Genomic DNA, 16,939 nt, shown 5'->3' with positions numbered 1-16,939 from the left:
CACAAGCTAAAGAGTCCACATGATTCTTATCCCTGAATTCTCTGATGTGTTTAAGTTTCAGAAAATTCAGTTTTATGAAATAGGTATACTGAGCTAGGAATGGCCCTTACATTTGAACAGCAGCTGAAATTCAGCCTGCTTTTGTAGTCGTCATTACCACCGTGACTGTACACCTGCCTCCTTCAGTGTTTATGACAGAATAATTTGATGGGAGTGGGAGGATGGGCATTTTGAAAAATTAACTATATTGTCTTTGTTTATCGATGTTATTAGAGATTTAAAATTTTATTGGTATTGATCCATGGTCCAGTAGTTGACTTACGTGTAGTGTCTGTAACCATTAATATTATCTATAAAAGCTTTTACTCACCACAATGAGTAAAGAAGTAAATTTCAATCTTTCATAATCCCACCAAAGAAACTATCAGTAGTATTTTGGCATATTTATTACATTTTTTTACAAATTCCAAATCACAACTATGTAGTTTTGAGCCTGCTCTTTTCACATAACATTATATAAAGTGATAATATAAAATTTTATAAAAATATCAGTAAGAGCATAGTATTTCTTTCTGTTCACATGACAGCATTTATCAAACAGTTCATCTAGTATTGGACATTTAAGTAGTTACATTTTCAATAATATAAATAACTCTGTTCTGTGTATCCATGTAGCATACATCTCTAGATGCATCTCTAATTATTTCCCTAATTTCAAGATACAAAGGTAGAGCTATTTGCACCTATTTCTGTGTTATCCTACAGGAAGGCAGTCTTACATTACACTGCTAGTAGTGAGTAAGATTGTCCATTTACTGCAACACACCTTAGCCAATATCCTGTATTACTTAAAAGGGAGCAGAAAGTATATTTGCTTTGCAAAAGAAAATTATTTTAATAAGACAGAAGCTAGAAATTCAATGTAGGGATTTAGTTGCAAAAACTGAGAGAACATTTAGAGACTTTTTAAAGCCCCTCCATAAACTATTATTAGCTAGCTCTAGCGCTTTTTAAATTAGGCCTCTGTCTGTCAAATTTTAAACTTCTAACAACGTTTTCCACTTTTGTAGGAGGTGTGTGTGTATGTGTAGTTTTGTGGTGTAATTTAAAAATACCTCTTCATGACACACTCTCATGTGACTAATTTTTAATTTTTCCTTTTCCTCCTTCCTACTTAATCTTCCATCTACATATTCAGTAAGAACAAAAGTTCTATTCTCAAATGATTGACTACTTTAATCATTGCAATTCAGGTTACTAATAGTTAAAAACCCTGGTTGAAACTATGTCAAATTGCACAGTGTCATCTTGATTATTATCTGGATTTTATAGTTGGAAAGTTTTGCAGCAAAATGCTTCCAGAAGGCAGCTGAATTCATATTCTGGGGCAGGCAGAGACCTTAGAAGTCAGCACATCCAGTCCTTTCATTTGATGGTTAAGCAAATGGAGTCAGATCGCGGCAGGTGCATCTCGGGGTCACCCAGCTGGACAGGGGCCCTTCACCCTGGGATCTTGACTTTACAGCCACCTCCTCAGGCCACATCCCTCAGCCCTGGTCATCTGAGAGCTGAAGCGGTTAGCACTGCATCCTCAATGTGTAGCCTTGGTGTCTCCTAAGAAGTGTGTATACAAATAAAATTCCTACTGGTTCTTTGATTATCCTTTCTGCCTCCAACTTCACTCAATTTGTAGTAAGAACTGACAAATTGATAAGCCACATAAATCAGTTCCCTTTCAAGAACCTAGAATAAGCTCAGTCATTTTGTAACATAGAAGCTGCGTGTCGTCTCTGATTCCAAATGCACTAAACTTTGCCTTTAGCGGGCTGGTGGCAAGTATAAATACCTATGGGAGAAATGGAGTTACACGGAGCCACATTATCTACAGAAGTATTCTTTTGCTTGTCTTTCACCAGATACCTGTACGCCCTTGGACAGAAGGTTTGGAAAAGATGGAAGAAACGTTACTTTGTCCTTGTGCAGGTTAGTGAACTTTTTCCTTTTACCTAATCGCCGTGAGACAGCAGTTCTCAGGTTTTTGTGTATGTGGGTTATATGTTTTAATATTCACCGTGTTAGAAATTGAAACTGCAAAATTAAGATTCATAAATACAGAGAGGAGGAGGGAGTGAGAGGAAGGAGGAAACAGGTGAAGGGGATCAAGAGGTACAATCTTCCAGGAACCAAATAAATAAGACCCAAGGATAGAAAGTACAGCGTAGGGAATATAGTCAATAATATTGTCACAGCTTTGTGTGGTGACAGATGGTAACTACGCTTATGGTGGTGAGCATTTTATAATGTACATAAGTGTTGTATATAAATATTGTGTCATACACCTTATTACAAAATTGACTCTCTTCCCTGCTCTGGATTTTACATTACCTTGACTTACTTATTTTGTAACTAGAAGTTTGTACCCACTAATCCCCATCACCTATGTTACCCACCTCCCTCACTCCCCTCTGGCAACCATCAGTTCTCTGTATCCATGAGTCTGTTTCTGCTTTGTTTTGCCTGTTCATTTGTTTTGTTTTTTTTAGGATCCACATATAAGTGAAGTAAGAATGGTATTTGTCTTTCTCTGACTTACTTTGCTTAGCATAATACCCTCTTGGTCTATCCACGTTGTCGCAAATGGCAAGATTTCACTCTTTTTTATGACTCACTAATATTCCATTATATGACACACACACACACACCATATATTATCCATTCATCTATTGATGGACACTTTAGTTGCTTCTGTATCTTGGCTATTGTAAATAATGCTGCAATGAACACAAGAGTGTATATGTGTTCTTGAATTAGTTTTTCATGTTGTTGGTTAAATATCCAGATGTGGGATTGCTGGGTTGTACGGTATTTCTATTTTTTAATTTTTTTGGCAGACCTCCAACTGCCTTCTATAGCGGCTACACCAATTTACATCCGCACCAACAGGGCATGAAGGTTCCCTTTCTCCACATCCTCACCAACACCTGTTATTTCTTTTTGATACTAGCCATTCTGACAAGAGTGAGATGATATTGCTTTGTAGTTGTACTCCAGGGAGGGGAAATCCTGCAGCAAAAAGCCTTTGAAACCGAAATCAGTCAAAGGGAGAAATAAAGTTTAAAACCCATTTATTGCTTACAAGCAGTCTTCCTGCATCTCTCTCTCCCCTACTGTGGCAGAAGCCAGCAAATCCTTCTGCACAACCTCTCCAGTCCAGATAAGCCCTTGCTCGCCCATGTAAATTCCCATTGATATGGAGATAGACTACTTCTGTCCACCCCTTGGAAACACCTGTTGATATGGCGATGTACTAAATAAAGCAATGTGAGAGATTCTGGAAATATTGCAATTTTAGCCCTCCAGGCAACCCCTCCAGAAATCTCACCTTACAATCTATTTGTTCCCCATATTCCACAATGGTCCCTGGGTGAGAAAACTGGAGCATTGAAACTAGAATAATGACATACAATTTCAACAGCAATAAAATCATGATAATCTTCAAGACAGAGGATTCAGCTACGTTCAAAGTCCTATGCAGATTAAGTCCATAGCTCGCCCATTCCACAGGCACACAGTAGCAATCATCACATGGCAGCTGCAGCAAAGGGTGCATCTAGGCCACAGGGACTATAGAAGAAAATAACTTTAAAGGTGATAACATACGTGTTTTAAGGACACCAGCATAGGCAGGTCTTGTCCATCAGGTAGGGTATATGCAAGAGAGTGGTCCTGCGATAGATGGGACCTTGTCCTGGTCTAGTATACAAGATTTCACCCTGCTCTCTGTGGGAGTTACAGATAAGTCAATATATAGGACTATGGGAGGTACATGCACTGGCCATAATGACAAAACCAAACTTTCCTATAAGATGCTCTTACCTCTCAGACGTTTTGGGTACAGTACCATGATCTTTGGGGGCCACTCAGCTGTTACTCCAGGAATACACATGAGACCAGCTTCCAGGCCTTTTCCCCAAGGTGCCAGAAGGGCCAGCCATCACTGGTCCATGTGTCGAAATGTCCAGGGCCACATCCACTCAACTGTGTCTCCAGGGTTTAATGGATTAGGTGCTGGCAGCAGGATGTTGCTCTACCGGCCATATCCTGGCTTCAATAACTCCTCTTTGGTTTGCACATACAGTTGTATAGGAGAGGTAGCAAGGTGCATCAGCATACCCACAGGGCTCAAGGCTCCTTTTCAGGGCTTCTCATTCAAATGCCATAGCACTCTGTATAAGCGAACTGACCAGCCCCGTAGACTACTGGTGTCCCACTTCAGGCCAGATTTCATCAAACCATTGTACCTCTCTATCATGCTTGCCCCAGTAGGGTTATACGGTACATGAAACTTCCACTTTATTACTAATTGCTGCACCTGTTCTTCTGACATATGTCCAGTAAAGTGCCTTGATGACTCTTAATCACCTTTTTAAAGCCATAGGCTGCAAAGAGATGCTCTAGATCCCTCTTGGTGGTTTGCTGATCAGTACGACATGCAGGAAAAACAACCAACAGTCCAGTAGATGTGTCCACACAAGTTATGGCGTACCCATATCCTTCTGATATAGGCAGAGGCCCAATATAGTCTATCTACCACCTGACATGGAGTATTGGCCCCTTTACTATTCTCCCGTGTTGCTGCAGGACTCAGTGTCAGTCCCTCTTAGGGCACACAAGGCACTCCTTCTGGGCTCTGCTGACTTCTCCAAAGGTCAACAGCAAGCCCCACTGACAGATTACAGCCCACATTGTCTTATGCCCCACATGCAACAAATGCTCATATAACCATTGGGCTACATCAGAGGTAGGCTTTCCTTTTAGCCAACACGTGGGCCAGTGTGTCTGCTTCCTCATTCCCTGGGAATACCAAAGGCAAATAGCCAGTCACATGATATATGGTAACAGTCTTAGTCTGACCAGAGGCCCATAGGTCTTGCCACAACTCTTGCCTCCAAAGGGGCCGGTGACCAACCATCCAGTTGGCATGATACCATGTCAGTAGCCACAGGGTCAAGCCCCAATAGATGGCCCAGGTGTCAGTGCAGACAGCTATAGGGGAAGACTCCTGAGTGATCACAAGCCATACTGCCCGCAACTCAGCCCATCAGCTGCTCTTCCCCGCTCCATCCTCCATCCATACTGTCTCAGTCTTAGGATGGAAAACCACAGCCCTCCACTTCAGGGGCTGCCCACACTGGAGCTGTCTGTACACCAAGGATCTTCAGATATAGGGGCTTCTCAGTCCTGATAAGGACTCTCAGCTACCAATGGCTCAAACGCAAGTTCTTCCTGCTTTCCACTGGTATAGGTCACTGGCCCCAATAAGTGTTGGAGTTCTCCACTTAAGGGGCTAGTAGAGAGAGGGCACTGCACTGCTGTAGATATGTGCCCCATTTGGCCAGTGTAGGCATCTATGCCACGCCACTCTGTGGCCTTTGGTTCTAGTTTCACACCCACCCCGTGATAGGATAGGAGGTTATTACCTTGGTCAGAGCTGCTACAGTGATGGGCTCCATAGCCAGCAAAATGTGGTACACAGCAACCAGTTGCTTCTCTATCAAGGTGTACCACCTTCTGCTTCTTTCCATAGTTGTGACCAGAATCCAGTTGGTTGCCTTGTCCATTCAAGCTGCTACCAAAGTCCCCATCCATAACCATCTTCCGTTACATGAACATCTAGCTCACAGGGCCTTGATGAGTCTGTTACACTCAAGGCCTGTATGGACTTGACTGCTTGCTTAGCAGCAGTACAAGCAGCTGCACATGTTTCATCCCAGTCCCACCTGATGCCCTTTTGTACCAACCAGTATAAGGGCTTCAGAATTTGTGCCAACTGCAGGATAAACTCTCTCCAATAGCCCAAAAGACCCAAAAACTCTTGTAATATTGCCACAGTGGTAGGTGTAGGGAAAGCCTGGACCTTGTCTGACTGCTTCAGGAATAACTTTAGTTTCACCTGACCAGACAACCTCCAAGAAATTTTACAGACAAACCAGGTCCCTGAACCTTGGTGCTGTTCACAGCCCATCCTTCCTCCTGTAGAAGTTGCAGCAGTCTAGGAACTGCCCCTTCTAAATCTGAAAGAGAATCAGATGTAAGCATAACATCATCAATGTAGTAAGAAACCACACCGTTTGCAGTTTCTTCCATGTGGCCAAGTCCTGGGCTACAAGTCTGTGACGAATGGTGGGATTGTGGAGGTATCCCTGTGGGAGAACACTGAATCTTCACTACCAGCCTTCCAACATGAAGGCAGACTGTTCCTGACTTTCCTGTGCTATGTCAATAGAGAAAAAAGCATTAGCGAGGTCCACAACATAATGATACATCCCCAGTTCATGACTGATTGAGTGTGTCCATAATGAATACTATACAGGGTACAGCAGCATGCAAAGGGGATGTGACTTTATTCAATTCCCTGTAGTCCACAGTCATATGCCAGGAGCCCTATGGCTTTTTCACTGGCCACACTGGGGAATTAAAAGGACTATGAGTGGGCTTTATGATGCCCACCTTCTCCAACTCCCGTAGTGTTTCTCCAATTTCCTTGTGTCCCCCAGGCAATTTATACTGCTTCGTATTTGTCACCTGCTGAGATACAGGCAGAGCTACAGGTGAGTCCTTAGCATGTTCCCTCAGAACTGCCTTTACTACAGGTACCCTCAGTCTGAACTCACCTGCAGTGGTCTGTAACCACAGGCCCTGCAGGATATCTACCCCCAAAATGTATTCAGAGATGGGATAAATGTACGCAGTATACTCCTTTGGGGGTAAACGCCCTATCCCCACTGGGATTTGGGCTTTCGTCACTCTAAGTGCCTTATCCCATAGCCATCTATCACAGCAGGGGTCCCAGGAAACCGCTCAGGGTTGCCATAAATCAGAGAACATTCAACTCCTGTGTCCACCAGCGCCAGGACACGTTCCACCATATACCCCAAGGTGGGGACCTTGACCCACCACCACCCCAGTCAAACCATGATGTCCAATCATCTTCCTGTGGAGGTGAGGGCCCAGGTGAATCCTGAGTACTGTCCCCCAGGAAGATTTACAGGAACACAGTCCAGGCATACGGCTTTTACTCCAGTTTCCGTGTCCTGGACCTCAGTGGCTGGAACTGCTCTGGCTTTAATTGGTGCCACAGTTCTAATGAGAGTCTATTGGGCTGCCTATCAAGTTTTTCTTTCACTACCCCAGCCTTTATCAAATCAACCCACATCTGCGTCCTCAAGACCTTCATGGGGCCTTTTGCACTTCTTCTTTCAGTCATAGCCTGTACTTCCCTCTGTGCCCTTATTGTTTCAACCTTCCCCAGATCTGCTAAAGTATGAGTAGCCTCACTTATAGGTTGCCCTATGTGGGGGGCAAGAGTAGTCACTAGGGGCCCAAAGAGAGATGTGGGAGCTGTATGCAACATGAGATTTCTCATTCCTATGGTGAGCACCTCCTCATCAGGGCCCTGGGGGTCCATATTATAGATGATATTTTTCATGCCCAATTCCTGAAATACCTGTTGGAGCTCTACATACATTTTCCAGCTAGTGGGTAAATATGGTAAATCACCCTGATGAGGCCAAACTGCCCTGATGGCAGCTGTGAGCTAATCCAGGAGTGTCTGATTCCCTGAGGCATGATGGGCACTTTGCAACTGCTGCCGGAGAGAAAGTAAGTCGTCAGGAGAGCCAGTCTGCCCATTTCAGGACCTGACATAACAATGTTTTCCACCCCTATATCCGAGAGATGCAAAAGCCACGTGGGCAGAGATTCTGATGGCTTCTGCCTATGCCGGACGCTCGTGTCCACCAGCTCATCCTGGGTATAGGGTGGAGCATAAAGTGCTCCACGAAAGAGGGAGGCGGTGACTCCTCCCACTGAGGAGCCTGCTGTTGTTTCGCTTTTATTTTTTTAATTATAGCCAGACAGGCCTTTAATACAGGAGAGGCTGGTGCCTCCAGGAGTGGCCTCAGCAGCAGATGGCCCATGGCCCCGCCTCCTTATTTCCCCTGCCCTCACCCCTCCACTCCTCCACCATCTCTGGGGCTGAAGGCACGGCTCTTTCCTGCCCCTCCACCATGGCCTCCTGCAACACGGCTTCTACTGACACCCCCCACCTCGCCACTGCTAAGGAATCTTCCAGGAGTGGGACCCATTTTCTCAATAACTGACTGTCTTCCGTAAGGGCATCCCATAGGTCATCGCCCAGCTCCTCCAAGCAATGCTGAAGTGTGTCTGTCTCCTGCCAACGGTCCCCTCTCTCCTTGATAACCCTCTCAATAACCCTCTCTTTCTCCTCTATAGATCGCTCTCTCTCTCCATTTTCCACTATCTCAAGGAAAAGAGACCCTGTAATGCCAGCTGCTACATAGCCGCCTAGGGCCTCTAAGTAGTCTTCTATCTCACGGAGGGCTAATTCTGCAGCTTCCGGTGTCTCCACCTTTCCCCACTTCTGGGGAAGGCCCCACCCCTCTAGGAGGTGGTTTATCCTAGACCAGTTCCCCACTAGTGGCTCCCAAATTGGAAGCCCTACAGATATGGGGCTCCTGGGTGAAGCTGTACCCTCTGCCACCGCAGCCACTGGGGGCTCCCCACTAACCACAGGGGGGTTCCTGGCATCTCCCCACCAACTCTACAGGCAACCCGCCCAAGGGTCGCACCCATGTAGGCAGATTTTGGGTTCAGAGGTCCTGCCAACTACCTCCACATGTAACTCCAGGGAGGGGTAATCATGGGGCAAAATAACTTTGAAACTGAAATCTGTCAAAAGGGAGGAATAAAGTTTAAAACCCATTTATTGCTTACAGGCAGTTGTCCCATGTCTCTCCCTCTCTCCTGCTGTGGCAGAAGCAAGCAAATCCTCCCCTCAACCTCTCTGGTCCAGATAAGCCCTCACTTGCCCATGTAATTATCCACTGATATGAAGATGGACTAATTCTCTCCATCCCTTGGAAACACCTGTTGATATGGAGATGCACTAAAACCAGGCAAGAGATTCTGGAAATACTGCTATTTTATCCACAGTGGTTTTGATTTGCATTTCCCTGATATATTAATGATGTCGAGCATCATTTCTGTGTCTTTTGGCCATCTGTATGTCTTTGGAGAAATGCCTGTTCAGGTCCTGTGCCTATTATAAATTGGATTATTTGTGGGGGTTTTGGTGTTGAGTTGTGTAAGTTCTTTATGTATTTTGGATGTTAACCCCTTATAGGGTATATCGTTTGCAATCTTCTCCCATTCGTAGGTTGTCTTTTCATTTTGTTGATGGGGTTCTCTTTGCTGTGCAGAGGCTGTTTAGTTTGATTTAGTCCCATTTATTCATTCTTGCTTTTGTTTTCATTGCCTGAGCAGTATTTTTTTTTTACAAAAAATGTGGCTAAGACCTGTGTCAGAGCTGACTGCCTATACTTTCTTCTAGGAGTTTTATGGTTCAGGTCTTACATTTAAGTCTTTAGTTCATTTTGAGTTTATTTTTGTATGTGGTGTAAGAAAGCAGCCGAGTTTCATTCTTCTCCATGTATCTGTCCAGTTGCCTCAACACCATTTATTGAAGATACTTAGATTAAGCCCAAGTATTAGCTATGAGTAAGGGCTCCGTGGAGTTCTGAGGGGATGTCCTCCAGAAACCACACCTGTAAGGCACAGTCTTTGGTTTCTAGGCATAATTTCTTTATATTGGCACAAGAACTTAAATGCATTTACTGAGCTGTGTGGTTTATTCCCCTGCGTAGATTTCTTGGTCACATCTAATTTGGCAAATTTATGTTAGTTGCTTCATTTTATCAAATCTCTCTAAAACATTTAACTAATGTTTCATAGAAACAGCAACTTTTTCAGAATCATATTTCCTGCATTTATATAGGATCTTACTTAATTTCATTAATTTTAATAGCTGTTGTTGGCATAAAAAAGCCAGCCAATTCTTAAAAGTGTAAGAGTTTTACATATCTGTCATTATGGTTCTTTTTTACTCTTACTTTTTTAAGGATTTTTTTTTAACACAGTTTCAGTTCACAATAAAATTGAGAGAAAGGTACACAGATTTCACATATATGCCCTACTCCCACACATGCATAGCTTCCCCTACTACCAGCTTCCCCTGGTACATACATACCAACAATGAACTGACATCGACATGTCATAATCAGCCAATGTCTACAGGTTACCTTACCATTCATTCTTGGTTTTATATATAACATATTTGTACAAATGTATAATGACACACAGCTGTCATTGAACTACCATACAGAGCATTTTCATAGCCTTAAAAATCCTGTGTACTCTGCCTGTTCCTCCCTTCCCTATCCCCTGACAACCACAGATACTTCTATTGTCTCCATAGTTTCGGCTTTTACAAGAAGTCATATGGTTGGAATCATACAGTATGTAGCTTTTTCAGGCTGAGTTCTTTGCATTTAAGGTTCCTCCATGTGTTTTCATGGCTTGGCTTTTCATGGCATTTCTTTCTAGCACTGAATATTATTCTATTGTCTGGAGGAACCACAATTTATTTTTCCATTCACCTACTGAAGGCCATCTTGATTGCATCCAAGTTTTGGCAGTTCTGAATAAAGCAGCTATAAACATCCCTGTGCAGGCTTTTGTGCGGACGTAAATTTCCACGTCCTCTGGGTAAATACCAGGGAGTGCAGCTGCTGCGTCATATTTAATATGTTTTAGAGAATGAGTCGCAGGGTGTTCTTCAGTCTGGCAATCTAGTTAAGTGACAGTTGGCTAAAAGATTTTCTAGTTTACTAATTGATCGTATGAAAATTAGGCTTTATTTGGTCAGTTCTGAGAGAGGAAATGATCACTTCATGATTTTTGTCTAGGGATTTGAGGTACTTCTTTGCTTCCTACCTTATTGTCTAGCATATGATCACAAGAATCAAAAGTTACAGGACAAACACATATACTTTGATCATCCCGTAAGACAGATTAGAAATGAAAGAATGAATTTGAATACTTTGAGGTCATTGTTTGGTATGCATTTGGAGAACATTAACCATGTCTTTGGGGAGCTAAGATGTTCTCCCAGTAACAAAAATATATTTAACCTTTTAAAAAGCAAGACCCCATTTAAACCAAATTAGGTAGACCTATATGGTCCATCACTGAAATTTAAAAGAAACACCACCGAACTATAACCAATTTGGATTTATTCTACCTGAGGTACCGCCTGAAAATTTAAAGTCGTATTTAAGCATTATACATTTACACAAGTGTATGTACACACATGCATTCACACACAGAATCCCGTGGTTGGTCGACTATATAGAGACAGACATGGCAGCACTCTGGCAAGTTGTTGGCGTTTTAAATACAATCGAATCTTCCTTTCAATTCCAAATGTAATGGGAAGACAAATTGAATGCACACACTTCAAAAATCAAAATGGATACGTATGGAGATTCAACAAGAATGACCCATTGGGAAGAACCAGGCAGTTTTTATTAGTATTTTTGAAGACAGCCCTCCTTCTGTCAGCACGCAGCTGGTCGGTCCATACCTGCAGGCTGCGTGATTACTGAAAGGTGAAGGGGGGAGGACAGTACACCCCTGCTGTGACTGCCTCGCCAGCGGCGGAATGGTGCTCTGCTGATAATGGGAATCTCATCACCACTTGGGAGTGTGTATCATATGAGTGATATAGCTGGAGATCTAGCCATCAGCCCAAGAATCTGCACTCATAAAAATTGATTGCGAGTCCAGTTTGGTCAGCTGCAAAGTCATTGTTCAAAGTGAACTCTCGAGGAGCTGCTGAGGTGAAGAGACTTTTCAAAGACTCATATAAACATTTAAATCAGAGTAGAAAATGGGAAAATATTTACTAATGTGCCATGCTCGTTTAGCTCTCAAGTTTTGGTCCCCATTTAGATTCGGAAGCCAGTATAGTTACAGAATTAAATAGACTTTCATCGTTGTTGTTTTTTTTTTAAGAGGCTGCCTATTTTATTTAAATAAAGGTAAATTTTGGTAAGTCAAATTGAAACTATTTTGAGATCTCATGAAAATTAAACTTGTATATTTCTTATTTTTCTTGTGTTTATTCAGAGTTTTAATATTAAATTTGAAGGGTATCATTTGTTTAAAGTACTTCTAACACTATATATTTTTCATCAAAATAAAACCTTAAATAGCTTAAATATTCTCTATTGTATTTATTATTTAACCAAACTAAATTATTTCTTAATACCATATTCTGCTAGCACCTATCCAAATACCTTTATAGCCCCAGGTATTGCATAGTCGGTGGTAAATACAAAAATTCCTGAAGTACTATATTAACATAATTATTGCTGTATTAATCTAATACTTATTAAGCAGTTGTGGCAGGCATTTATGTAAAGTACTTTTAACACCATATTTACCTGTCAGAATATGGTTATGTTTGAGGATAGGTATTATCCCCATTGTACAGGAAAACCTGATGTACAAAGAGTTTATATAATATATCAGATTTATACGTCACTATGTGGCAGAGTTGGGCAATCAAATTTAGTTCCGTTAGATCCTAGAGACTAAGCTCTTAACTCCTGCGGCATAATACTATGATTAAATCAATGCACACAACCACAGTTGATCTAAAGATAAACAAATATATGAATAATCACCGTGAGTCATGAATTTCATGAGGTCCAAAACAGTGTTACTACTTTAGAGCAATGACCAGTGAGTGCTAGTGTAGAGTCCTGTGCTCATGAAGGCCACTTACTGCATGACATCACTGGAAACTGAAGTGGACATCTATGTTGTTTTGGCCCTGTATCAGAGCGTTCACTGCTTGTTGTCGATGTGTCAGAATCATGACTTGAAGTTGCTGCAAACAACAGCAGGCTATCAAGACATAATGTTAATTACATATCAGCTGACTTGGCACAGGATGTAAACAGTCAGCCATGCCACTGAGTGATCCATACATGCTGCAAACATACAAAAAGCGCTGTTAGTGAGATGCCACCGAAATCTGATTTGAACTTACAGAGATGGCTGCTTCAGCCACTTGGCATCTGAAATACCCAGCGCATATGGAAAGCCACTGCAGCAGGCTGCTGTCACACATTTGAGATGCCACTACTGCATGTAAGTTTATGGTCTAGGTTTAGTCTTAGGACATCACTTGCTTAAAATACTGTGAAGTGAACAAGTATACTGCTGTCAGCTCAAGAAAGGCATGGGACAGTGACTTTCTAGCTTTATGTTTTAAGCTGATTTAAGATTTATGAACCCAGGACATGCTCAATGTAGGATAAAATCAGTGGGATAATGTAAGATGAATCACAGAACATACTTAGGGCAGAAAATGAAAGGCTCCAATCAACACCTCTACTAGGATTGCCCCCTTAGTCCATTCTCGTTCCAAAAAAAGGTAGCCAAGTAACCATGGCTAGTAGTGAGGCCTTCTAAACTTTATCAGTGTAGGGTGTGTAGGTGAGTGTTTACACACAGACACATCCATATTTAATGAAGTAATTCTATACTGTAAATTGTATTGTTCCCCTTTAGAAATACATGAGACAAGTTGCCATGTTAATATATAAATACCCACTTTATTCTTTTGAATGAATGATTGGATTCCATAATATAGGTTAACACAATTTATATAACAATTCCCCTGTTTTGGATATTTAAGTGTCCTTTTTAAATCAATAATGCTAGAATGAATATATATACAATTATTATATAGTTGTTTGTACGTGGAAGTATTTTCTATAGAAATGAAATTGCTGGGGCTCACGGCTTGGATACCTATATCATGAAGTAAGATTGTAAAGCTTTAGATGACTCATGAGTACTTAAGTATTCACCAAAACTTTGGCTTTTTTTCCATCTGAGTCACTTTTAAGTTAAAAATAGTCGTTATGTGTCAAGTTACACGTGTTATTTTATCTTTCAAAATGCACATCTCCAATAAAAAAGGAAATTGAAAATTATTTTGGTTGTGGGGCTTTTTTAGAACAAAATATCAGAGGAAAATAATTTTCTTCTTAATGTAGGTTTCATTTAAGAAAAATTTTCTATTGAAGTATAGTTGATACACAATCTTATATTGGTTTCAAGTATACAATACAGTGGCTCTGATCAGTTACCAGTTTATTAAATCCTCACCCCAACTAGTGCAGTTACTATCTGTCAATATAGAAAGATGTTGCAGAACCATTAGTTAACTTCTCCATGCTGCACTTCCATACCCGTGACCAACTTAAACTGTTTAAGATTTTTGTGCCCCTTTATCCCCCTCACTCTCCCCACCCACCTACCCCAGCCCTTCCTCCACGGAGACCACCAGTCACTCCTCAGTGTCTCTGAGTCTACTCAGTGTCTACTGCTATTTGTTCATTTTATTTTGTTTTTAGTTTCCACAAATAAGTGAAATCATGTAGGTTTCATTTTTTTAAGATGACTTCTGCTTTGTGATAATTGTTTGCCATAACAACAACAAAAATAATGACTATATTAATTTATATGGTTTATCCTTGGACATTAACAAATACATTTACTGTTCAAAGTAGTTCTAAAATACATTAAAGTGATTATTTACCTATATATCTCAAGAGCTAAAATCATAAAAGTAAGTGGAGTGAGAATTGGGCTGGATTTGGTAAAAAGAATCTTATGGATCAAGTGATAATCCCAATGCAAAATATATATATATATATTTTTTAGATACACCCTATGTTCCCTTAAAATTTTTGTTATTCTCACATTTGGATTCTAGGAAAACGACTAATTCCTCTTATTTTATATGAAAAAGCAGAAGACCTATAAATGAGAATTGTACAATATTGTGAAGTTTGAATTAAATTTCAGTTTTTCTGAAAATTGTTTTACAAGAGACCATTTAAAAATTCTGTGTGTATACCTTTTATGTGTGTGTATGTATTCATAGGCATATATGTTTGTACATAGTACGCCTGCCACTAGTGAAGGACTTAATAAATATCTGTTAAATTAATGCATATCATTTATCCTTCAGTTTGGGTTTGCTCTCAAACCTCTATACAGAACACAAAATTGACTTACATTGAGAATGATTGAACATCTGGGTGTCATCTCTGATCCCTCTTTTTTCATTACCCGATGTCAATCAGATAATACTGTTTGAACTACAACCAGAACAGTATCCTACAATAATTCTCTCTGATACTGTACTAGTTCTATCATCTTCACATTGGCTTCTATGATTGCATCCTAGCTATTCTGTTTCCAATTTCTATCATTCTCCTTACAGTCTATTTTTTGCATTGCCAAAATAATCTATTTGAATCATAACTCAGATTTCTCCAGGTTGCTACTTAAATCCTTCTGTGACTTCCCATTACACTTAGAAAAACCTCTGGCTGTGATCTAGGAAAGGTCTTACATGTTCTGGCCCCTAGCTTCCTCTTTGATGAGTCATTCCTGTCCCTGCACAGCACCTTGACTTCAGAGTTCTGCCCCCAGATTAATTGCACTGCCACCTCTGGGCGTATAGTACTTACAAGTCACCAGCCCCCCTCTCCAAACATACCTCAAATAAATATGTGGGCTCATTTTTAAGTGTGATTTCTATGCAAAGATGCCTTTGAATTAAGTCTCCAGCTTTCTTCCACCTCGTTGTTCGGCTACTCCTGAACCCCTCTGTAGAAATTCTGAACATGCCTCTGCCTTCACATCCCCCATAGCTGACTTGTTCTATCCCCCCGCCCCGTTTAGGTGTCAGGTCAAATGTCACCTCAAATGGGCCTTTTCTGCCCACCCAGTCTACAGTACCCCTCAGCTCACTCCCTGTCACATTACCCTGTTTTATATTTCTCAGAGCATTTATCTCTAATCAAAATGATCTTCTTAATTTATATATTTATTTTTATTACCTCTTTATCCCTTCTAGAATGAATGAAAACAATAACCGTGTCTTTTTTATAATCTCAGTAGAAACTAAATATTTGTTAAATAAATGAATATATGTAAATCACTCAGCATTGTTTTAAAAGACTGCCTTTCCTCTTTCTAATTTATACAGTGATTGCTAAATCCTCCCTGTGTCATTTGGTCAGTAGAATAAATATATATTCACCTAAAATCCATCAGGATCTTGAATACATATTCATTTTCCTTGATTAAATTAAGCTCTGAGATTAAAAAAAAATAACTCTAGCAGCACCTTTGGCTTCTGCCAAGAACATTTCCAGCTAAGGATTTTTGAAGCCTTAATCCTCACTGAAATTCGATGGTGGCAGTTGCTAAGCTGCCAGCTGTTAACTTGATCTCTGCAGTAGGAATACAGCATACGCACGTGAATGCCGTGGTCTCTAAAACTCATAGTTAGCACTTGCACGTGTGGACTCAAACAGGTGTTGAGCAGGCTGCCAATTGAAAACAAAATGGGAGGTTTCCCAGACCAGATGCAGGTACCTGGTGGGATCTCGGCGACTTCAGATGCCCTGTGCAATGTAGTGATGTCAAAACCTGATTCCGTGCTATCCTCAGACTAAAGTCCGTTTCTATCCCCCAGTTCTCAACAAATCCATGCGTTACGGAGTTAACAGTGGATTGAGTTGAGGATATTGAATGTTTATCATCTTCTATCTTTCCACGGAAAGGATTTTCAATTGCAAGATAGTATATAAGCTTTATTCAGTAACATGCAAGTGAGCTTGTAAGTGAAAACAAGTACTAGATGAGACTAGGTCAGACCACCTGTTCCTCTCTAAATCCCCAGCATGTGGGGATGGGGTGGAGTGGGGGCTGCAGGACTGCCTCCAGCTGGAAGCACAGGGAGCGGGTGACTCCCTGGTTCCCATACCTTATCTTCCAGCAGCGTATTTTAACTATTCTTGCCAACTGATATTGACAGTTCTTTTCGGAGTTCAGCTTCTCTAGATTACCCATAATCTGCCTAATAGCTAGCAACCGAGTAGCTACAAGGTGTTCACACTGTTAAGAAGGATTCACTTGAATTTAC

General features: G+C 41.2%; 1 protein-coding gene across 21 annotated transcripts in view; it reads left to right on the top strand.

Moving 5' to 3' along the window:
* CADPS2 (calcium dependent secretion activator 2) overlaps positions 1-16,939 on the top strand; it is a 508,494-nt gene that overhangs the window by 320,275 nt on the left and 171,280 nt on the right. For all 21 annotated transcript variants that reach the window (XM_057504726.1, XM_057504721.1, XM_057504717.1 and 18 more), the window contains one exon: positions 1,917-1,983. In XM_057504726.1, the coding sequence (XP_057360709.1) occupies positions 1,917-1,983 (67 nt within the window). The remainder of the gene's footprint in view (positions 1-1,916; positions 1,984-16,939) is intronic.

The sequence above is a fragment of the Manis pentadactyla genome, chromosome 7 (genome assembly GCF_030020395.1).
Source record: "Manis pentadactyla isolate mManPen7 chromosome 7, mManPen7.hap1, whole genome shotgun sequence".
Taxonomy (NCBI): domain Eukaryota; kingdom Metazoa; phylum Chordata; class Mammalia; order Pholidota; family Manidae; genus Manis; species Manis pentadactyla.
The sequence above is the reverse complement of the archived record's forward strand: the minus strand, read 5'-3'. Positions and strand labels throughout refer to the sequence as shown.